This window comes from Notechis scutatus, chromosome 2 (genome assembly GCF_049901735.1).
Source record: "Notechis scutatus isolate UNSWTSFEM ecotype Mainland chromosome 2, rNotScu1.2, whole genome shotgun sequence".
NCBI lineage: Eukaryota > Metazoa > Chordata > Lepidosauria > Squamata > Elapidae > Notechis > Notechis scutatus.
This window is the reverse complement of record NC_142010.1, coordinates 50,634,848-50,659,919: the sequence shown is the minus strand read 5'-3', so window position 1 is coordinate 50,659,919 and position 25,072 is coordinate 50,634,848. Positions and strand designations below refer to the sequence as shown.

Genomic DNA, 25,072 nt, shown 5'->3' with positions numbered 1-25,072 from the left:
CCATTTTAATTAGAAAAAAATGAAGCTTTATTGTGTAGTGCACAAAAGTTTGGAAGCTCAGAAGCAAGAAAGGTTGAAAGGCTTTTTATCAGAGATGGAAAGCATTTAAATGGAAACATCTCCAGTAGCAACTGGATTTTATCAGTTACAGAACACTGTGTTTTTCTCAGTATGTTCAGTATCAGTAACCATTATGTTTGTCTTGGTAATTGACAATCTATTTTAGAAGTAAGCAAATAATTAAATAGTCAGAATCTTATCAAATGATCTTACCATACAGAGTTAGCATTATGAGAAAAAAATGGCAGAATTATGCCATCTTTTGCTCTTGAGGAAAGGTAGGCTATAAATTGACAAACAAATAATGTATAGTAATGAGACTCAATTCACAGCTTCTAACGATCTGTCAACATTTGGAAAGGCACAAGTTTTTGATGCCCACAAATTTTATTCAAAATTATATGCAACCTTGAGTTTGTATCTATTGTTTGCTCTTATATTGTTATGGTTGAAGCTGAAATATTCATTGACAGGTAGGACATTGCAATGTATGATTTTATATACTAAGATTGGACTGAAGGCGGCGTAATTCTAGATTTTCTAGGTCTAGAATTTCAAGTCTGGTGGCATAAGGTATTCTGCAACGAGTAGAGGAGTGGAGAACTCTTCTTGTGAAATATTTCTGGACTTTCTCAACTGTGTTAATATCAGATACATAGTGTGGGTTCCAGACGGATGAGCTGTATTCGAGTATTGGTCTAGCAAATGTTTTGTATGCTCTAGTTAGTAGTGTAATATTACCAGAGAAAAAGCTATGTAAGATTAGGTTAGCAACTCTTAATGCCTTTTTGGCTATGTAGTTACAGTGGTTTCTAGCACTTAGATCATTAGAGATGAGTACTCCAAGATCCTTGACAGAGTTTGGATCATCAACAAGGTCTTGACTACTCAGCCTGTATTTTATTTTCTGATTATTATTTTTTTGCTAATATGTAAGACAGAGAATTTATTTGTTGAGATTTGAAGTTGCCATTTGTTTGATCATCATTGCTTTCCATCTGTAGGAATTCTGTGAGGTGGAGGAATTTGATCCAGTTATTAAAGCTGAAATTTAATTGAGGTAATATTGGAACATATGTTAAAATAAAAAAATAGAAACTCAATGATCACATTATTTATATTTGAAAAATAAAAAGCAGGTTGACTTGTTTTCTGTCCCTCTACTGGTGACTTCTAAATTTACAGAGGAGTTGCAAACTACCATATACAGCGCCAATGGAAAGCAATGACTTGGTTCTGATAGGTTTAGGTGAAACAGCATCGCGAACAAGTTTAGTCTTGCCGAAAAGCCTAAATTCCGGATGCGTCTCATCTCCGGTCCAATCGTTGACAAAACGTAACCTTAAACCGGTTCAGTTTGTGGGTCATTTTATCTAATTTAGCTTAACAGCAGCAGCAGCAGCAGCATCGTCTCTAGAGAGGAATGTGGAGAGGGAAGACTACGACTTCCAACATGCTTCACGGCCGCCTCCAAGACCGCGTAGCGCTATTGGGAGACTTTCTCCGCGTTCGCCAACCAGGAGCGAGTTTATAAAGCGGGTGGAGCGAAGCGTGCTGTCTGGGTAGCTGTCTTGATTTTGAACTCGCCTCCGAGTTTTCTGTTCCCCCCGCCCCGGGTGCTGTTATGGGGGGTAGCGGGAGCACCCCTGGCAGCAGGAAGGTCTCCTTCGAGCTGGACGAGCAGGAGCAAGTTCGGGTGTTGCAGGGCATCAGAGTGAGTGGAGGTTCACCCTTAGGAGGATGGGAGGAATGCAGAGGGCGGAGTGGGTGGACGGCGTCAGAGGGGAGGCGTGTGGGTGCTGAGCGGCAGGGTTTGAATTGTAAGGGCCACTTCAACCTTGCATTATTTCTCAACCTTGGCTGCTTTAAGAGGTGTGGACTTCAACTCCCCAGCCAGCATGATGCCCATTGCTATCCATTGGCATGGCTTGGGAATTCTGGGAGTTGAAGTCCATACCTCTTAAAGCCGCCAAGGTTGAAAAAGCCTTGTTGATTTGTCCTCCCCTTTCTTTTTCTAACCAGGCCCTAGTAACAAGAATTTATTACAGAATTCTTGTTGGTTTTAACAGAAGTTGTGTCTTGCGGACTTTGGGTTTGCTATTACAACTGGTAACAACTGTCCCTGTTGAAATGTGAGAAAGAGCTTGGTAATCCTCATGACCTTTATACCACTTTTCAAAGGAAAGTACTTTTTGAATGACTTGATGGAAGGTTTTGTCTTTTAATCAAAGGCTACTGAAGGATTTGAACCCAGTTTTAGCATCCTTTCTTAGATTGAGAAAGCAACTGAGGAAAAGACCAAATCCCTTCCTCCTTCTGGTTTATTTTTATTTTTTTAAGAAAAATGATAGGCAAAGGTGATAACCTTTAGCACACTTTAGCAGGGTCAAGCCAAAGTCCTGAAAAATGTGTTGTATGTTGAGAAGGAAAATACTTGAATTGTTTAAAGTGCAAATAGACACAAATCTTAAATATGTTCAATAAGGCCCCTGAACCTTTTTAATGCACATTCTACACAGGTAAGATAATTATGTACTTTTTGGGACAATGCATGCATATTAGGAGTAGGAAAAATCAGTGTCTCCAACAGTTTATGATTACACAACTCAAATTAAATTGGATCTTTGTGCATTAAACTGGATTTGCAAATAAATTGCATATTTTTTTAAAAAAAAACACCAATTTGTTTAGTTAACTGTAGATTTTACTTTTTCTCTAGAGGACAAAGAATGTAGTGGCGTGTAGACCAGGACTGTCAAACTCGTGTCCATGGGCCAGATGTGTCATGCACTGGCCATACCCACACACGGTTTAGCAAAGTCCCGATACATTGTGTGATGATGCCGTGATGACACAAGTTTGACAGCCCTGGTGTAGACTGACTTGTTTAAATAGCAAGTCATTGATTACTGCAAACTTAAGAAACAGAAGTTTAAGTAAACCACTGATTGAGATTTAATAACATGTTTTTAATATAAACCCACTAGTTAAAACTCCTATGCCAGATACCTCAAGAAAAAGCAGTTTTGTAAGGAGTCAGTTTGGAATGAAGAACTGACTAGAACTGTGCATTTTTCACTGCTGTGAAAAAATTGAGGAAGGAGGGTAAACTCCAGGATTAAAGCTAAGGGAAAAGCTAAAAGTTTTTTGTTTATGGAAGTAATTGCTGCTGGGATTTAATGTACATTTTGTATATAGCATTTCTTTCAGAACTTGAAATTCCTTAGTTGTAAAAAACCAACATCTATCTATCCATCCACCTGCCCATCTCCATCCAACTTCACAGAATTAAAACTCAGAAAAAATGATATAAAAGTATAATTGCCATATGGTGAAAAAAGAAGCAATCCCTCACATCATCCCCATCTTACAGGGGGCAACCTTAATTCAAGAGCTAGAAGAAAAGCACTTTTTTAGGGCTCTCTTGAAAATTCATAAGATGGAACAAAATAAGAACAGCTGAGAAGCTGCACAAGAATGCAGGCATTACAGCAAAGAAGCCCGTTTCCTGGATCTCTCCAGGTGACCTTGCTTTATCAACAGGAAGAAAGTTATTAAAAAAGTGGTCCTTGTTCAACTCGAATTAGGATTTTATTCCTAGGTAAAGTATGATTATTAAACTGTGGCTGGGAAATTCTGGGAGTTGAAGTAAAGCTGCCAAGGCTGGACATCTGACTTGGCAACTATTACATGCTAGTAAGCCTAAGAAAATATCTCAATTTATATCTGCTTATATAGCTTTCATGACAAATTAATAGCAGTTTTAATAAGACAAGTCAAGCATATGAATCATCTTTTTGACCAGTCAATTATCTTACGTGTTTGTAAGTACTTTTGTATTATGACTAAGCACTGGATCTCTTGTATGTACTAGATGATACTGTTAGTCTTACTTTCCTCCCTCGTATATGACTCATGCTAAAACAGAATTGATTGTTTCAGGTTTTGGATTAATAACTTTTATGGATCTATCCACTGTAATTTATAAACAGTGATAATTATGTTTATCATTAGTCAAAACATAACTTTTAAGAAAACGTGTGATATAAATGTTCTTACATTCCCACTATTATTTTTATTTGGGCTAGCTTTCTGAAGATGTAGTAAATAGAATGAAGGAAAAAAGCCAACCTAAACAAGACCAGCGATCTCAAGAGAAACCTAAGGTGTCCACAGGTATTGCGTGGCTTTTATTTAAGGGATGGCTTATTAATGAATCTGTTCCATTCTACTAGAGACATGTTCTGTGATGAAATATTATTTACATGAGTATATGGTACCCTCTCAGCCCTAATAGTATGCTTTGTTAGATTTTTTTCAAACTTTGTAATAGCTTTTTTGTTGTGAAAATTAATTCTGCATAATTCCTGTTGGCACTCTGGAATGTTTCAGCATGTTCATGATTCATAAGCCATTTATTCATCCAATATTTTAGGTTTCATACATTTGCTTTTTTGTTTCATCCTTCTTCTGAAATACAGTAGATTGTTTTGTAATTTAGCTGAGTGGCTTTGTTTCTTTTTTCTTTATACCTCCTATAAAAATGAAATGGGAAATTTGTTTCTCTATAATTATTTATTTTCATTTGTTCAGGGATCTGTCCACCTACCACAGAAAGTTTGGGTCAAAAGCCTTCTGAAGCAAAGAAGGAACTGTACAAGAGGTATGATGTTTCAGTCACCACTTTGATGGTTTTGTCCTCCTAAAATTCTCTTTAAAATATATTTTAAATTTTATTCTGTCAAGACTAATGGAAAAATGCACACATTCAGCAACATTAATGGTGTAATAACAGTATAGAGTAACAACATTAATTAAAAAAAATAAAAGTTCCTGAAAAAAAAAATCACAAACAGAATTCTCCTCTGCCAAGTTGACCAATTGCTAGAAAGTCTTTTCTTGTCCTTTGTTGAAAAAAAAAATCCTAATTGACAACTAAGTAATCCATTGTGTCAAATTAAGTATAGATTTTGCATTGAACTTACCCAGAAGCTTTATGTAAACATTAAAAAGGAGAAGAGAGAGACCTAAGCACTGAGGAGTCCAACATTACAGGGACCTAAGATTCGACCTCTCTTCCCACAAACACCAACCAAAACTGGCCAAAAGGAGAAAGGAGAACTACTTCAAAACAGGCCAATCTAGCATTTCCAATCCCTGAACCTGCTTCAAAAGAATACCATGATCAATGGTTTCAAAAGCTGCTGAGAGATCCAAAAGGCTCAGGATGATTGCTACCCACTATCCTGAGTCCTCCAGAGATCATCCACAAGTGGTACCAATGCCAACTTGGTGCTCTACTCCCAGATTGAAAAGGAGCCAAATAATTCACTTCAATCATGGCCCTCTGAAGCTATCCTCTCAGCAATTTTGCTCCAAAAGGAAAGGTTGGAGACTGGACAAAAGTTGTCAAATATGGTTGGTCCAAGGGTCATCTCTTGAGAAAGAGGTGTGTCCACCACTACCTTTAAGGTAGGTGGTAGTTTTACAAAGAAGCCTTAATAACTACTTTGATCCAACCATGTACCATCTCTCAGGATGTCTTAACCAACCAGGAGGGACATTGGGTCAGCAGGTGGTTGACCCCACAGACACAAAGACTCTGTCATCAGGTTTCAAACTCCTCCCAGATGATCCTGATGCACCACACGCGCCAGAGTCAGTGGGCCAGAATGGGAGGCTGGCTGCGGGAGGCTCATCTTCATGCGATGGCACCAGCAGCAGATGCAGGCCGAGGCACGGGTGGGGTGGGGGGGAAGATAAGTGATCCTGACACGTGTGGGCTTCAGGCAAGCCAAGAGATGTGAAGATGAGCCTTTTGTCTCTTGGCTTGCCTGTGGCCCGCATGACATGTCCCCCCCACTCCTCTGCATCCATCTGCTGCTAGTGCCGTAGCACAACGATAAGCCTCCGGCCCACCATCTCTCGGCTTTCCCGTGGCCCACACGATGCATCTGGATCGTGTACCTCCCCCCCGCCTCTGCCTCTGCGTGCTGTTTGGACAGATAATCAACTCACTACGCTACACTGGCTGCGGCTCCTGCCAGACACTGTTGGCCCCTTCGCCCTCACCACTTTCGTGTTGGCCACGCCTCCCCACGCTGATGACCTTAACGGGCTTATTTGTGGGGTAGGGCTTCTATTAGCACACTAAAAACATCAGGCTAGGGCTTATTTTCTGATTAGATCTTATTTTGGGTGGAAATACGGTATTTTGGGGCATTATCTAATTATTGTACGGTTGTAACAATAATGACAGTGTTTTTATCATCTCAGTGAGATCTGGTTTATAATCTAAGAATTGTACAAGTCCCTCATGTCATCCATATTAGAATAGAATAGAATGGAATTCTTTATTGGCCAAGTGTGATTGGACACACAAGGAATTTGTCTTGGTGCAAATGCTTTCAATGTACATAAAAGAAAAGATACATTCGTCAAGAGTCAAAAATCATCAGGTACAACACGTAATAGTAGTCATAGGGTACAATAAGCAATCAAATCATACTAGGAAACAGTCAATATAAATCGTAAGGAAACAAGCGACAAAGTTACAGTCATACAGTCACAAATGGGAGGGGATGGGCAATAAGGAGTGGTGAGAAGATTAATAGTAATAGTAGTGCAGTAATATTGGGTAATTAGCCTTTCCCTGAACACACCTTTTGCAGTTAGCAGCTTTTTCTCCTTCAGGATACAACACTTTTCCTCTTCATTTCATTGAACTCCCTCAGCAAACACCTGCTAGCTCTCCATCAATTAACAATGGTACAGCTGAAATAATAGTAAATCCATGTCTCATAAAATACCTGGAAATTGAAAGGAGGAGAGACACTGCTGAGATATTTCAGAGTTTAACAAAATAATATTCTTTTATCTAGGAGAAGGGATTGTGTTATCTTACATTGTGTGTGTGTGTGTGTATTTGTCAAACTTGAGATATAAACAAATTAGGAAGAATAAAGAACAGGAACTTCTGAAGTCACAAAAGATCCAAAACGTATAGTTTAGTCAATTTTTACTTCTGTATAATTCAAATAAACTTAATAAGCAAATACTCAATAAATGTTGGCATAGTAATGTATGTCTTATTTAATTGTGTGAATACTGCTCTATGAAAAACTAATTGTAATATTTTCATATGATTTTCCTGTTTTGATCTTATGTTTCAGTGAAGGAAAATTCTTTTTACTTCAGAGAATAATTTAAAAATGAAATACCATGCATTATAAAATACCCTAAGAGATTAGTCTCAAGGGAAGTTGAGTGACATATATCTCAGAAATATGCAAGTGTGTCCATAAGTCATTAAGTTACTAGTTTAAAATAGAGACATGCCAGGAGATTGTAGAACAGTTGCTCACAAGTATATTGATACCGATTTTATGGAACATATTATCTATATTAAAGACCAAGCTTTTCCATGAATATGATCATTACAATTTGGATTAAAAAAATAGATGCTATAATTATTGTATTCAATTAAGATTTATACACTCCTCACATCCCGGACATAAACTGTTTCAACTCCTTCCCTCAAAACGACGCTATAGAGCACTGCACACCAGAACAACTAGACACAAGAACAGTTTTTCCCCCAAAAGCCATCACTCTGCTAAACAAATAATTCCCTCAAGACTGTTCAACTATTACAAAGTCTGCACTACTATTACTGTTAATCTTCTCATCATTCTTTATCACCCATCTCCTCCCACTTGTGACTGTATGACTGTAACTTTGTCTCTTGTATCCTTACGATTTACAGTATATTGACTATTCATAGTATGATTTGATTGCTTATTGTACCCTATGACTATTATTAAGTGTCGTACCTTATGATTCTCGACTCTTGATGAATGTATCTTTTATGTATACTGAGAGTATTTACACCAAGACAAATTCCTTGTGTGTCCAATCACACTTGGCCAATAAAGTATTCTATTCTGTTCTGTTCTGTTCCGTTTTGTTCCATTCTGTTCCATTCTGTTCTATTCAGCATTATGTTTTAATGTTTTATTCTCTGAATATTTCTACTGTATTTTAATAAATTGTAGGCTGCTATGAATGGTGGAGATTTAGTGGGATACAAAATTGGTAAATAAATCCATCTTTAAAGATAGTAAAGTGTATTTATTAGCATAAATATTATACTACTCCAATCTCACAGGTCCAATCAGTATACAAGTATCTTAATAGCAGGTTTTAATGTATAAGTACCTGCATCAATGAAAACATTCAGGAACAAATAAAAGATGGCTATTTTCATTCCTTGCTGGTTATCAAGCACTTACTTTAACAGGAAGAGTTTCAGAAGCTTCTTAAAAGCCAGAAGAGGATGCCCAAACGTAACTTTGGAAGTAGTGTCTTCCATAGAATTGTGATCACATCTGTGTCTTCTGGCCCATGTCTCCTCATTTCATATAGGGATGATTCTCTGTGTAGGTTGTCTCTTAATAGCCTAAGAGAACAGTGTGACTCATTTAGAATAACAGAGTAATAGGAAAACAAAGTTGGAAGGGACCTTGGAGGTCTTCTAATCCAACTCTCTGCGCAGGCAGGAAACCCTATACCGTTTCAGACAAATGGTGGGAGTCCTGCCTGGAGCTTGGACCTTTGCTGGGAGCTCAACAGCAACTAGAACAACCACACTGAAGCAACAACTCATCCCATATAGAGTAAGAACTCTAGAAGGTTCTATATCACTTTACAGACTAACTTCTGCCTGGACTAAGTATTAAAAGTACTAAGTATTAAAGGTATATTTAGAAGGGTGGAGAGCCATAGCCTGTTAGGAGAGCAGTGGCCTTTTGTTGGGGAAGGTGTATGGCTGCAATAAGGTATAAGGCAATCTGTAAGATAATCCGAAATCCTGCTACATAGATTTTTTTAGTTAATGGCATTTTAAATTGGGTCCAGTTGCTGTATTCTGTATGCTGCAACCTGAGCAGAGATACTAGCTTCTACTTGCTACTTCAATAGGAATTGCAAATCTAAGAGAATCTCCAACTCACAATTCCTCTACTACAGGGAGTACAGCCCTATCCAAAACTACAACTGAAACAGCCCTATTTTTTTCTTTGTAATATTAACAATGGAATAATCTGGTTAAAACATATTGCAAATTTATTCCTCATTCCATTACATGAATGGATTGGGCATTTTGTAAAATACCATTCCTTACAGAAAATCTGACAAATTTCACTGTATATGACCAAAAATATCAACTGCATAATGGAACACAGTGGGGCCTCTTAATATTTATAATATCTACATTTAGATTATAAACCAATATTTCACACTTTTGAATTTACATAAAGACTGGCTGAGCGTATTCATTTTGACTGTGATGTTATATTTTTAGGATTGTGATGCTGTAAAATAATTTGTCAATTTTTAAAATTATTTGTTCATTATAAAGTCCCATTTTAAGCCAAAGAAACAGTATAAATATTTCACAGTCCAAGCTTCCATAAATTGTTTTATATCTTTTCCTTGGAAAACCACTGAACATTAGAACTGGTCATGATCATCCCGTATGTTGACTGGGTTTTTCATTGAAGTGAAATTTAATTTCTGTTGCTTTCTGCAACGTGATAACCCAGTGATAACCTAGTGACACCAGTTCTTGGATCTAGCAAGACTGCTGTCTCATAATTTGAGAACTTTTAGCCTAAAGCTGCTGATCATTTTCTTCCTTACAGGTATGAACAAGAGCAAGCAATGGTCCAAGAAGAACTACTTCGTTTGGCAAAAAGGGAGAAGGAGGCAGTCAGTGAGAGTCTGAAAGCTGCCCTCCAACAGGAGAGAATTGGTGCCCAAGAGGATAAGCAGAAAGCCTCCCAATTGGTGAGTACATACCAATTCCTCAACTTCCTCGAATAAAATTTGTCAAAGGTTTTCTCCCCCATACTCATGATTTTGGCATTGTAAAAGTGCTAGAATATAAAGTCTGCTGTTGCTCCTGTATCCAGCTCAAAACTTTAATTCCTTCCTCTCCCCTTTCTTTCTACAGCCTATCTATTGTTCACTTCTTCATACCCTGAACCTATTTCAGTATCTGCCATGTGATCCCAGGAATAGGCATGCTTTGTTTGAGGAATTCATTTAATTTATTAGGATGATATGCTACCTGTTGTCCAGGGTTATGGTGCTTCCTCCTGTTTTTCTCACAACTCCCCACCCCAAGAGTTTCTACAATGGGCAGGGGACTAAAACCCGAGTCTTCTTACTGTTGGTCCAACACTTAGCAACTAGTTCAGTTTCAGAGAGGTACTGTGTTCATACCCCCAACTGTCTCTGAAGCACTTTTTATTCATTGAATATAAAGTGGTGCATAGTCCTGGTATTTTTGTAGGCATCTGTGTATAAATAAAGTTCAACCTATTTAATTGCAAGCATATTTTAAAATCCAGTAGTTAAAGCAAACAGAGCACCTTGTACTGTAGCTTATCTTGATGGCTATTCTGTGATAAAACAATTTAGAGTATAAAGTAAGTTGTATTTCTGCTAGACCTGTCTAATCTGTTGAGAAATACTAGTTGTAACTAGTGGTCACAGTGCAGAAGGTGTCAAACCAGTGTGATTAGACATGAAGAATTAAACACATGAAAAGCGATAATATCTCAGGCAGGTAAAAGGTGAGTGAGACATTATGTGTCAGCTGCACTGTTAACTCTATTATCACTATGTAAGTGCTAATTTTTTTTCTTGTGTGAAAAGTAATTATCAGGCTCTTATACAAAAAATACTATGAATTGCTGCCAAATTCACAGTTTATGATTAAGCTACCAAGGAATGCCTTGCGTGATCCTGCTTATGGAATATTCTCTTAAAGTCATGAGAAGAAAGTTCAAGAAACACACAAAGTTCAAGAATGTCATGAGTACTGCTAATTCATTTCAGGAAACTCAGTATAACACTTATATTTTCTTGCAGACAGATTTCTAAAGCCAGTGTTGCTTTAGAATAATACAGGCGACAGAATGAATAAATAAAATAAAACATATTGAAAAAATCAGATAATATAATAGAAATCATGTAGACTAATGAAGCTTTATTGAAACACACTGATAGACTGACTTAAATATATCTGAGTAAACTGGTTTTGCGGCATGAAATCATTGGGCAAGGAATCTGGGCTAGTAGCATTTTGTCTGTCCCTCCCAATTGATTCTGCAACAAAATAGTCAAATTCTAACAAAGGAATTCCCCCCCATTTAGCCATATGTTTTATCAATCACCTTTTACGAACATATAGCAAAGATGGTAGAGGAAACTCAATTGAGATTAGTCTCTCTTGCAGGAACTTGAAATTCATGACATATAGGAACTAGATTATTATTTTTGTGCTACTTACTAAAAAAGTGTAGTTGAAAAAAAATGGCAGATTTCCAACACAGTACATAATACAGTAGTGTATTACATTGTAAGTCTGTAGGAACAAATACTGTATGTAAATGATTTTACATAAATAAAAAAGAATTGAAAAATGCTTGTACACAGGTAGTCTTTGTTTAGCCAATGGCTAGGTGACATTCACTAAATTAACCACTTGATTGGGGGAGAAAGATGCAGAGATCACTGGTTGCTGCCAACTTATTCATATAAAATTATTTTGTGCAACAATACTAGTGTTACTCTCATTTTGGTGTGTATTGATGTCAGGTGTAGAAAATGATTGGCTGAAAAATGATTTTTACTACTGTTTACTATCTTTTATTACTCTTGTATTTGTAGTCACTATCCAAGGCAGTTGCTAAACAAGGACTACCTGCATGCCTTATCCAGATCTTATAATATTAGGGTGCAAATTCTGAAATTCCCAGTTGTTTAATTGGTTTCATAATCTTGAGTAACCTATAAAATTTGAACGGTACATGTTTAAGTATAGCAGTCACAAAATAAAAAGCTATTTACCTCCCATTGTTGGAAAGCATGTTAAAATAATCTGTATTAACCAGAGTATTAACTGTAATCCAGACTGATTAATATGGATTTAGTAATTCTATGTGAGAATCCCTAATACAAATCAACTAGGTTTTAATGAAAAAAGCATTTTAAGCTGTATTAAAACTGTCCATGAATGCATTTTTGTATTGGGGCATGGTTACTAAATTGACACTAAAATTAATGAAACTTGGATGCATAGATTATTTAGAAAAGCCAGTGCTAATGTTGTTCAAGCTTCATTCAAACACTCTGCAGTTATTCATTAGGGTAATGGCTTGGCTAGGCAGTGGCAATAGCTTTTCATAGATTTGGAAAGTGCTTTTATAGAGATTTCAGTGTCTGTGCTGTCTCTTTTATTACTGTGGTGTGTAAACAAACAAGTTAAACAGAGGTTTACAACAGCTCAGGATATACATTATGAACAGTTTTTATATATATTTTCCTATTCAGATGGGTTGGCTACAACTCCCACCCTTTCCAAGTAGCATGGCTAACTACTATACAGTCTGAAATCTATGCATCTGGGGCACTAAGTTGGAGAGGTGATTATAACAGCTAAAGGATACCCATACTGGCGTGGGTATTACAATGCCTATTGCTGTGATGGAAATGTGTATCTGCAGCAGCAGAGGGGGAGTGTTTTGCCAATTTGGAGCCTTCCCAGAAAGAGACTGTGTAGTCCTGGGCTGGTTGGGGAAGAGGTTCAGGGTAGAATAGATCTAATAGGTTAGGCAGTTATAGCTTCACTTTAGCAAGATTCTGTCCATTAAGTGCAAGCAATAAAAGATTGAACTTGATTAGATCTTACTGCCTTGTCTCTTCTTGCCTATCAAACCCATATACTTTTCAAAAACTGATGCTGAGCCAGGATCATCATCTTTGAAGAGGTAGTGCCATATTAATGATAGTATTTTTTTCTGCATTATTCTTCTATCAACAATCATATTTTACAAACAGCTGATCAACATTCCATTTGCATTTTGTTAATGTTGTTTTTTCACTTCATTGAGGCTTGCAAAGATTCACTATTGACTTGTATGTTCTTATATAGATTGAATTACAGTATCATATTTTAGATGGTTAGGCTCCTTGAAATAAACATTTTCCTCTTTCTCTAGGCCAGGGATGTCACTCGTTGTCACTGTGACTTGCAACTTTTCCCCTTGCTAACTGGAGCGGCGACGCCCGCAGGCGACCCTGTGTAGCCATAGAAAAAACTTTTTTTCTACATATAGCATTGATAGTTCCCTCATAAAGTTTTGGCACATTTGGAATCTTGCTTATCATTCCTGAAACATGTTTAGTGTGCTTCTAGCTTCTCTTTGTTTCTTATGTGGCTCATTTGACTCCACTAGGAAAACCTTTAGGTTTACTCTTACTCTAAATCTTAGTTTCATTTCTGTCAGTTTTATTTCTCTGGCTCCTTAATAGCATTTCCTTACAGAAAGAAGAAATCCATTGAACAGGCCTTATCTATCATTGTTTCTTGAGCTCCTCAGTGACCCATTGGTCACAGAGGAAAGTATTGCTTAGGTGACTGGGCTGCTAAAAGATTTGGAAGGATTTCTACTCTGATAGGGAGGTTATAAATGATCTAATAAAATAAACAGAATGTGAAGGCAAATTAGCAGGCCTTCAAATGTCTTGTTTATAATGGTATGCTGGGAAAGAATATGGGGACTTCCGGTTTGAAGGGCTTCGGCGACAGACAGAAATCCGCGATTGTGCGCGGTTTCTGTCTGGGCTCGCCGCTGGAGCGCCCCGAGCCGGCTGGTTTCGGGGCTAAGCCACCCCGTAGAGCTGGTGAAGAGGGGTGAGACCGCCAGGAGGGTCGAGGAGAGCCGCATCTCTCCTCCTCAGCTGGCCATTACTCCCTTTCCCGAAGGCGGTTGCAGCGGTGGTCAGAAATGGCCACCTCAAAGAAGAACTTGACTGGAAAAGAATGTGCAGGAGGAAGATAAGAAGTGAAAGTTTTGGCTGACCGGGTTATTTTGTAAAAACAACAACTAAGGTACCCTGGAATTTAAACTTACAAAAAATAACATCGCTCCCAAAGAAGAGTCGGAAGCAGCGAAGGAAAGTGAAAAGGGAAAGGTTTGGCTTTTTTTCCCTTCTCTCTCCTTCCCTATACTGACAACTAAGAGACTTAAATAAGAAATTGGAAAAATCTGCTTTGACATCAATAGGCAATTAAGCTGAAAATAAAACAAAATGCCAAAGGGATAATAAAGATTTCTGGACATTAAAATTTTCTTTTTCATAAGCAGGAAGGAGAGAAAAGAATAAGGGCAGGATCTGGAAGAGGGAGGAGACTGCCTGGAATTAAAAAGAATCTACAGTAAAACTTCAACAAGACTTCTAAAAGATACATTTTAACTGAAACTTTGCAACTAAATAGTAACCCCAGGAAGAGAAAGCGAAAAAAAAGAGCAAAAAAAGAAATAGCTTGCGTGTATTTGGATTACTTGGTGATCTTTGGATTTTTGGTTATTATATTTGAATGACTAAAATCAATCAGGTGGTTGTTTAAAAATTTATACAATGGCACCACTTCTGGATGAATTCAAAATGGAACTTAAAAAGTACAAAGAAGATGCACAAGAAGGGAATGGTTCTTTTGGCTTCGTTTTTCAATTCTTAGAAATGGAGATTTGGAACTATGAGAAACAACAAGAAACGACTGCAAAACAAGAAGACTGGGACAAAGAAGAAGCCATCTTTAATGAACAAGCAATTTTATGTGGGGAAGAAAAAGGAAAGGGGGGAAAGAGAATGGAGAATTTAAGAGTTAAAAAAACAACCAAAGAAAAGAAAAATAATTCGAAAAATAAGTATAATACTGGAAAGCAACAGAAGAGGGGAATATAGAAGAGAGAAATAGAGGTAGAGAGACAAGGGGGTAAAAGGGGAGAGAGAAGAAGAGAGGGAAGAAGGAAAGGAAAAGAAGTTACAAAGGACTGGAGCAAGATATAGAGAAACAAGACCTATCTAGAGATAATGGGTGAAAATCTAACTGAAAAAGGGATTCGGTAAAGGTACATAAGATTGTATTGTTATATTAGTAATAGAAATAACTTTAGAAAATTGGAAACAACATATGATTAAAATGAGGGATAAAATAGTGTAATTTAGTGAAATGTTTGTGAATAAAATAAGTGAAATAAAATAAATGAGAAAATGGAATTAGGAAGGAACGGGAACATTTTAATTAGTTAATGTTTTATAAAATATAAGTAAAGGGGGGAATTAACTATGGAAAGATTATAATTGTTCCCATAGAAGTATGATATTTAATTGAAAAGTAATGTTAAAGATGTTAAGACTTCAATGAATATTAATATTAATGATAGAATGGAATTGGAATGGAATGTTGTTTTAATTATATACATTTATATATATTTTTTTTAAGAATACAGTGTGTATTTTAAGAATGTACCAAGCAGAATCCGAATGGGAGTTATATATTATATTGAATGTTACAACTTTAGGGAAAAAATATATAGGCGTCATACTCCAATCAGTAACTACAGGAGAAATGTTGTTTAATGAGAAAAGATAATAGATAATTGAAACAGGACAGACAAAAAATATAAATACAATGATTTGAATTGAGATGAGATAATTAAAATAAAATTGAGAAAATTAAAAGAGGGGAGAAGCTATGCAGAAAATGTAAAATAGTAATAAGATATGGAATAGAATATAAAAATGAGCATGAACCTGAATTTGTGTCTGTACGAAGAAATGTAACCCGGGATTACGCTACTTTCAAAGAAGATGTTTTATTTGTATTTTTTTTTCTCTTTGTGAAAACTCAAATAAAATTTACAAAAAAAGAGAAAAGAATATGTCAGTAGCAGCCTGTGACTTTTTCCTGACCTTTGGGAGGTGAAGGTCATGTCATGTATCATTGGAAAGATCACCTGAAGACACTCTTTGTCCTTGCTCTAACAGTAATTTAGTCATTAATACTCTTTCCCCAAAGAGTCACTTCAGCTGGAATAGCAATATTCTTTTAAAAATTATTTTGCATTGATAGCATTGAAAGCTATTTGGCATTTAATCTGTATTCTTTATGGTTTTCTTCCACTGACTTTTATTATTATTAGTATCTGTGTGAAGTGATGGTTCATTCTTATTACCCTGTAAGCTTTCTGAGACCAGAGAGCAGATCACAGACTGAAAATTAACTGGCTTCTGGGCATAATTATTTACTTATTTTGTAAGAGACCCTTTGCTTGAAAAAGAGGCTGAGCAATAAGCTCGTTTGGGAGCCAGAGAAGCACTTAGATTATATTAAGACTTCTTACAATTTCAACTTTGGCTGCTGCTTTGGCTGAACTAGAAACATTTGTGTTTTAGGAATCTTCTCTTCTGCAGCATTTTCATACAAAAAACAAACAATGGTTTGATTATATAGCCAATAACTTTGTTTAGGCTTCTAAATCAGAGGAAATATAACCTAACTGATTCTCTTTGAGTTTAGTAGTTTTTGATACATGTTGCAGTATTTTTTTTTTGACTGGCCCAGTGGGTTGTGAGTTGATAACATAGTACTTGCAGTGGTTTTATTTCTATCTGTAGGTCTGAATTCCTAGAATCCATTCACATGGGTTACCATATCAGCCCTATAATTGTTTGATGTCTGAATAAAGTTGCTTGTTATTAGGAGATTTAGAATGACATTTCATCAGTATACTGATTATTCAAATTCTGTTTCACAATGTCATCTGCCCATGAGGTGTTGCAGAGGCCTGAACACAATACTGGGTTGGATCCTGGCATTATATAGTTTTTCCTTAAGTACCTGTTGTAACAGGGATTCTGAAGGATAAATGGCTAACTTCAGGGGTGGGATCCGATAGGGTTAACTACCAGTTCGATGATTTATGAGGTTCGGTGATTTACGATGTGCTTTCTTGCATGCTGCACGTGCGCACCTGTAAATCGTCATCAGCACGCTGCGTGCAGAGAAACAGCCTTTGAAACAGCCCTTTTTTCCTGCTTTTTTAACTGCAGCTGTGCCTCGCATGGCAGCTGAAGTTGAAAAAGCAGGAAATAAAGGTCAGGTAAGAGCCCAGGCGGGCAGGTGGGCAAAAACATCAGCAGACATAGAACCGGTTCTATGTCTGCTGCTCTTCAGAGCTACCGGTTCTACAGAGATGGACAGAACCGGTAGAAACCCACCCCTGGCTAACTTGGTATCTTCTAAAACAGCTCGATAAAGAGATCTATCTATACATTGATACATTTAAATTATTATAATACATTGGAAGAGAGTGGCCTAGAAGCTTCAGCTGATAACAAACGTTGCCCCTCCCCCAATACTGAAGAAGATAATCTGAAGCCATTGCATTGTTTGCCATTTGCCACCAAGCCAGTGTATGGTTACACATGCTGATATTTATTTATTGAATTTCTTTGATATATATGCATGGCTGAGAACTGGGTTAATGATAAGACACCTCTCACAGTTACTTTTTCTCTTGAGTGGGAGGTATTAACTAGTGCAGGTAAGTGTTTTTCCCGTGCGACCGGTTTATCAGGGCAAACTGGCCTACCAAATTATGGGACTGAGCATAACTGCTTACTGCAGGTAAGTTATTAGGTGAAATTGTGCATCCTGACTCTTAAATGATTGTGAAAGAAAAAATACAACATACAGGTGATTGCTAAGCATGTATGGATTGCAGTATGCTTAATACTTGTATTGCTTAGTCTTTCTGTGTTTACTTCGTTTATCTTTCTCTTTTGCAATTATTGCTCTAATCCTTTAATATAGGTTCAATATCTTATAATTCTGATAGTAAAGCCCGGGAGAAGGGCCTATCTAAATCAAGGAAAGGAAATGGTCACTCTTGATTGAGTTTGTGGCTGAAGTAAATTGTGCTCTAGTATATTGAGGAAAATGTCCCCAGTATTTGGTTTCCCTTATAACACTATTTCCACTATGAATAACTGAGAGGTAGAAGAAAGTTCTGGCCCTTTCCCATGCAAACCCAGATAACTTAAAATCAGAGACTTTTGCCTGGGATTTTATGTGCAGCTCAGGTTTCATTCTACGTTATGAGATTTATTGCAATAATTTGCACATTTATTTAAAAGTATTTTCTTTAGAGAAATCTAGTTAGTTTGGTTCCAAAAATAGCTGGCTAAATAATATTGGTCCTGTATATTTGCTACATTGTCATTCTTTTGATATATTTTGATTTTTCTGTAACTTCTTAATTTTTTAACATTTTTCCAGATTTTATACTGAAACAAGATAGAACTAATATGAAAAAGTGGGCCTCTCAGTCATATCAATTAAAAGTAATTAGGACCTTGTATACAATTGTTCATGTTGTACAGATTATGAAGTAATTGTTGCCTTATCAACAGTTCAGCTTCCAATCCAAGCCTTTCTGTTTATACCTAATTTTGCATATCTGCTTTCCTTCACTGCAGTTTCTCTGAGCATCCCTCTTATCAGTATAATGCTGAGGTTGTTGAGCATATGAGTTCATGTGTGAGCATCTTCAGCTTTGTGGCCTTGAAAGAAATTAGTGAGAGAACTCGGAAGGAGGAGAAATAAATGTGATTAAGCAAAAACATCTCAATGCAGCTTCAGAAAGGAAGGATTATATCATATAAAGCAGGAGGATCTCCTTTAGGGAGGAGTGAGTGCAGACAGTGTTATCTGGATAGAAGGGAGAGCAAATAGAATAAATGAAATTAATACCCTGAAAAGTAGTATTACTTGGATTTAGGCTAATGTGATTTTGTGCATATCTCTTAAGTTCTTATCTCATTTAATCCCCCAGGATAATGGTTTCGTCAGATATATTGACCAAGGAAGACACTTCAATTTTCTTCCTTACCCACCCCCGCCACACTTTTGTTTTATTTCCAAAATAATTATGTGTGTGCAAATTTTATAAATGTCATGATGGGGAAAAAACATAGGATTATGTGTGGAAAGTAATTTCACTAAACCATGTCTATTATATTATAGAGAGGAACAATGCTCTAAGCTCTCATGGAAGCCACATCTTCTGGGACTGGGTGACTTCCATTGCAGCCCAATGATTGGCTTCTTGGGCAGAATTCTCACTTGTTGTTATTGAAGTGTTGTTCCTTAGATATATCAGGAATTGGGTTTTCATTATGTTTGGATAATTAAGTTCTATTGATGACAATTGAAACACTGCTGAAGAGATGTTTCTAGCATGAAAATGGGACACCTCTTATTTGTTAAATAATATCACAAGTTTTAAGTCTGTAATATTCCTCAAAGGAGGAGAATCAGGACAACTAAAACCAATTAAGGTAACAAGGAATTTTAGGACAGAAGCCAGATTCTAACAAATGCCCAAATGTGAGGATTATAATATCCTCACAGGACTTTTTTTTTGAAAGAACTCCGACTTGAAATTGCTGACCTTATGGCAAAATTATGTGGTATGTCATTTAAATTAGACTTTTTGGAAAATAGCCAGTGTAATACCAATTTTTAACAAGGAAACCAAAGGAAATCCAGGAAATTGTAAGCCAGTGAATCCATCTGTCCCAGGCATTGGTAGAAATAGTAATTAGAAAAGAATATTTATGCTAATACAGGTAGTCCTCAATTTATGACTACAGTTGAGCCCAAAATTTCTGTTGTTCAGTGAGACATTTGTTAAATGAATTATGCCCCATTTTACAAGTTGCCTCATTTTTAAGTGAATCACTGCAGTTGTTAAGTTAGTAACACGATTGTTAAATGAATCTGGCTTCCCCATTGACTGCTTATCAGAAGGTTGCAAAAGGGGATCACATGACCTTGGGACACAGCAATGGTCATAAGTATTAACTAATTACCAAACCTCTGAATTTTGATCACATGATCATGGGGATGCTGGAGAGGTCATAACAGTGAAAAGCGGTCATAAGTCACTTTTTTTCAGTGCCGTTGTAATTTTGAATGGTCACTATATGGACTGTTGTAAATCAAGGATTACCTGTACCTATCTGTAAATAAACAATTTTTTGACATGTTTAATTTGGGTTCTCTATCTACTTAGGAATTGTATGGAGAACAGATCACCTTTTAGGTAATATTTATACAGAAATACTGAAAATTCGAAAGGGTTCACAGATTTTTAAATACTTCTGTTCATTACACAGTCCTTCCTTCCTTTGGCTTCTTACAAAAATAATAAAAGTGACTTGAGCTTAAAGTATATTGGAATAGAACACATTTTTTTTATGCACAGCATATTATTTCTGCCTAGTGTGGGCAGCCTAAGTTTGTGTACTGAATACAGCCTAAGTTTTCTCTGTGTGCTTGCAAGAGACAATGTTTATTGAACATATGTGTTCACATGGTTATCTTTAACTACTTAGAGATAAGTAAAGGGTTGAAGAAATTGGCCAGCATTCCTTTCCACTTAGGCTGGTCCTGGTTTCCAGTTTTCTGTGTCTGGTGGGAACTTTTATTTTCTACAATTTGAGTGTCTGAGAAATTATTTCAGGTTTAAAAAAGGTCCCATCTTTAAATTCTTGGGCCACATTTGAACCTGTAACTCTTTTCAGCAATCTTCTTTGGAGTTGCTGTGGAGGACTTTGGAGATCTTGAGCTTTGAGATACTATGGATCACAACTTTTTAGTCCATCAGGATCTTCAGCCAACATTGCTCTTTACAATGCATATTCTCTTGCAGATCAAATACTCTTTTGATCTACTTAGGTTACCAGCAATTACACCCATTTCTATGCAGAGTTCCCTCTGGGAATTTTTAGTTTCCGCTTTCATTTGCCAACTCAGCACACCCCCTATTCCTGAAGGAAACTAAGCTGTCTACTCACATCTACTACTTATCAGCTTCGTGACAGACTCACAGGCATATGGCCTCCTGGTGGGTATCACTTCCACGATCCTATTGTGGCAACAGTATGGAAGTTGTTTGCTATTTCTTCTGGAATGTTTTTATGATGTCTAACCTACAGTACTTTGATTCCCCCATGGTTTTCTATCCAGCTACTAATAGGACCCAATTTTGCTTAGCTTTGAAGCCCAGATAAGGATGGCCAGCTGCCACCTGTCAATTTCATGTATCTCCTATTTAAAGAAAACAACAACAACTTGAGTTGGAGTATGTTCTCTGCTACTTACAATTTCATTTCTCCCTATGGCTTGGACCATGTGCTTACAGTATAAATACAAATGCCACAATGCAAATTTTGAATTACAAGCAGGTTGTCACAATTTATAATATTCAGTTATTTTTTAAAAAGGAAAAAGACAGGATGCATCTAGTCAATTATGCTATATATAGTTGGCTTCCAGGCACAATGTTTATTGTGCAACTGCCATAGTTTATTCATTCAAATGTTATAGGATGATAATGCCATTTGCCAAACAATAAATTGTCTGGGTCCATTTACTATTAAAAAAATTAAATCTTTTTCAGGGAAGGCCAAGAATAATTCAATTTATATAAGCATTAATAGCCTTTACGAGCAGCTTTTTCATCTTTAAAAAACATGAAGTTAATATGGGGAAGAGCATACATTCTGAATCACGATCTGGTTTTGCTTTATGATAGCCAATGTTCATTCATCCGGGATAACTTTCAGGTAGGAGCTGCCTTTGAAGACCATTCACATGCTGCAGCTAGCACAGAATGTTAATTCTGTCCCAATGCATGGAGGCTCTGAGGGTTTGGATGGTGAAGACCATCTCAAGACCCTGTGCCTTTTGATGTTTGGACCACCTGGATCTTGGGATAGTCTATCTTTGACCATGGCTGGAGTGGCATTTCCATATGTGGTGCAAACAGCTTCTGCTTGATGTTGTGGGTTGCAGCTGTGGTGGACAGGAAGGTACAGCTTCATCTGATGCCCTTTTCTAAATCAGGGCACCCTTCATATGGTCATTCATGCCCTGATGACCTCATGGCTTGACTGTGCAATGTGCTCTACATGGAGCTGCCTTTGAAGGCCACCCAGAAGCTTCAACTGGTCAGAATGCAGTGGCAAGGCATATAACACTTCTGCTTTGTAAGCTGCTTCACGTGCCAGTTTGCTTCCAGGTGCAATTCAAGTTGCTGGCTAATACCTATAACACCTTATACTGCATAAGATTACTTGAGGAACTGCCTGTCTCTCATAGTATTTTCCTAATCAATCAAATTGGTAGGGTTTCAGGTTTCTTTAATTGAACAATATCAATACTCAGGAAATGGACTTTCTCTGTAGCAGTGCCTGTGCTCTGGAACGAGGTTCCCCCCTGAGATCTGAAAGGGTGCTAATCTACTAGTATTTCAAAGGGCCATAAATACATGGCTTTTGCCCAGGTCTTTGGTGAGAACAATTGAAGCTCCTTTTCTTCTTTTTGTTCCCATCAGGATTTGTTATCTTTGCCATTTTTTCTTGTTGTATTGTTTCTTTGTGGTTTATAACTGTCCAGAGTTGCTGGCACTTGGGTGGCATATATATTTAATCCATTATTACTTTTGTACTGATTTGGCTTATTCTTCTTCAGATTGCCTTCAGTGTGTTTTCAAAGCAGCTTTCCATTCTTGCCTCTACTTTTTCTGTCTCTGTTTTTTTCAGCTGTTGTACCCATTCTTTAGCCATGTTTGGTGCTTTGGTGCCTTCAAGTCAGTGTAGTTGCCTAATGATTACCTAGTCCTTGCAGTTTTCTTGGCAACTTTTTTTTTTCAGAAGTGCTTTGTCACTTTCTCCTTTCCAGGGCTGAGGATAACTTTTGAGTCACCCAGATGGATTTGTGACTAAGGTGGGACTAAAACCCACCTTCTCCTACTTTCTATCTTGGTGCCTTAACTACTGCTCCAAACTGGCTCACTCCTACACAATTATAGAATTTTTAAAATTAACAATGGTACTTTAGATTGAGGCTGCGAACAGTAGATAATTATATAAATTATTTGAAAGACTGTATGTTAATTTTGATGGCTGAAATAGAAATTTGGCCGTTTTATTTAAAGTTAGTCCTTACAACCCATTAAAAATAATTTGGAAAGGAAGGAAAAGGAAGAGTAGAAGGTGGATACTTAATCCCCAAATTTTAAAGGAGAAAGATTTTATAGAGAAAATTAAGAAAGAAATGGAACTTTTTTTTAAGGTAAATACAGTAGAGCAAACATCATTACAGAATATATGGGATACAGCAAAGGTAGTCTTGAGGGGGCTGGTAACAGCATATACAGCGAAAAGGAATAAGAAAAGATGGCAAAATCAGAATAAATTACAGGAGGAGATTAAAGTCCTAGAAAGTAGATTACAAAAAATCCCACAAGATGAAAAATTGAGGAGAGAGATGATTCTTACTAGGCATAAATTAAACATTATAAATCAGGAAGAGAGAGTTAAAGAGGTGAAAAGGGCAAAACAGAATTTTTTCGAACATGCAAATAAACCAGGGAGGTGGTTGCCCATAAATTAAGATTAGAAAGAGAAAGAAGGTTGATACAAGAATTGGAGGATGATGATGAAAAATTAGAATATCAAATGACTGAGAAAAAGAAAATAGAAAAAAAATATTTTGAACAACTATATAGGGAGGATGGAATAAACCCTGAGAATATAGAACAATATTTGAAAAGGAAAGGTCTCCCAGAAATTAGAGAGGAACAGAAAGAGATATTAAATAAAGAAATAACAGTGATGGAATTGAAAAGGGTGGTTGAAAGGCAGAAAGATAATAAGACGCCAGGGCCAGATGGTCTTCCAGCAGAACTGTATAAATGTATTTATGAATGTCTTGAACCAGTGATGTTAGATGTGTACAATGAGGTATTAGACTTTGCCAAATTACCCGATTCATGGAGAGAAGCAAATATCTCTCTAATTCCTACAGAAGATTTAGATCACAAACAGATTAAAAATTATAGACCAATCTCACTCCTGAACGTAGACTATAAAATATTTGCAACAATAATGCCGGAAAGACTAAAAATTATATTAAATGAACTTATTCATATTGACCAGAACGGTTTTCTACCTTCTAGACATATAAGGAACAATATAAGGATAGTATTAAATGTATTAGAATATTATGAGGCCTACCCGGGAAAGCAGGCAGTGTTGATTTTCTTGGATGCTCAGAAGGCCTTCGACAGTCTCAGCTGGCAGTTCTTGATCCAACAGGTCGAAAATATGGGATTTGGATCTAAATTCAAGAAAATGATTGGCACAATTTATTCGAACCAAAAAGCTAGGGTAATTATAAATGGGGAGATTACTGAAAACTTTAAGATTATGAAAGGTGTTAGGCAGGGATGTCCAATGTCACCTCTGCTTTTTATCTTGACCATCGAAGTGCTTTTAAATCAGATTAGACAAAAAAAGGAGATAATTGGACTGAAGGGCAAAAAAGAAGAATATAAAGTACAGGCGTTTGCGGACGACTTAGTGTTTTTTGTGGAAGATCCAATGGAGTCAGGGACCTATGTAATTCAAGAATTAGAAGAATATGGGGCGGTAGCAGGACTAAAAATTAATAAAGATAAAACAAAAGTAATAACCAAAAACTTGATAGAATTAAAAAAAAACCAATTGGAAAGGAAATTGGGATTACAAAGTGTCAAAAAACTTAAATATCTAGGAATTTGGTTAACAGGAAGATGCTCTTCCATAAGAGAGGATAATTATATGAAATTACTTTCACAGATAAAGAAAGATCTAGTCAATTGGGAAAAATTACAACTATCACTATTAGGCCGAATAGCGGCCATAAAAATGAACATACTACCAAAACTATTATACTATTTTCAAACAATACCTATAAAATTGGATAAGAATTTTTTTCAGGAATTAGATAGGACAGTAATAAAATTTATATGGATGGGGAAAAAAGCATGAATAAAATTGAAAATGTTACAAGATAGTAGAACCAGAGGTGGCCTTGGACTCCCAAAATGGGAAACATATTATCAAGCAGCAATTTTACTATAGGTTAAGGAGTGGATAAACTTAAAGAAATAAAATAATTTTGGCAATAGAAGGTCATGACCTCCAAATTGGGTGGCATGCCTTTCTATGGGATAAAAAGAATAAGATCCACTCCTATTTCCAT

At 36.7% G+C, this 25,072-nt stretch overlaps 1 protein-coding gene across 4 annotated transcripts in view; it reads left to right on the top strand.

The window, feature by feature from the left end:
- The first annotated feature begins 1,597 nt into the window (after positions 1–1,597).
- CHCHD6 (coiled-coil-helix-coiled-coil-helix domain containing 6) overlaps positions 1,598–25,072 on the top strand; it is a 251,360-nt gene continuing 227,885 nt past the window's right edge. For all 4 annotated transcript variants that reach the window (XM_087954689.1, XM_087954688.1, XM_087954687.1 and 1 more), the window contains exons 1-4: positions 1,598–1,774; positions 4,149–4,236; positions 4,654–4,723; positions 9,762–9,906. In XM_087954689.1, coding sequence (XP_087810815.1) covers positions 1,685–1,774; positions 4,149–4,236; positions 4,654–4,723; positions 9,762–9,906 — 393 coding nt within the window. In that variant the 5' untranslated portion in view covers positions 1,598–1,684. The remainder of the gene's footprint in view (positions 1,775–4,148; positions 4,237–4,653; positions 4,724–9,761; positions 9,907–25,072) is intronic.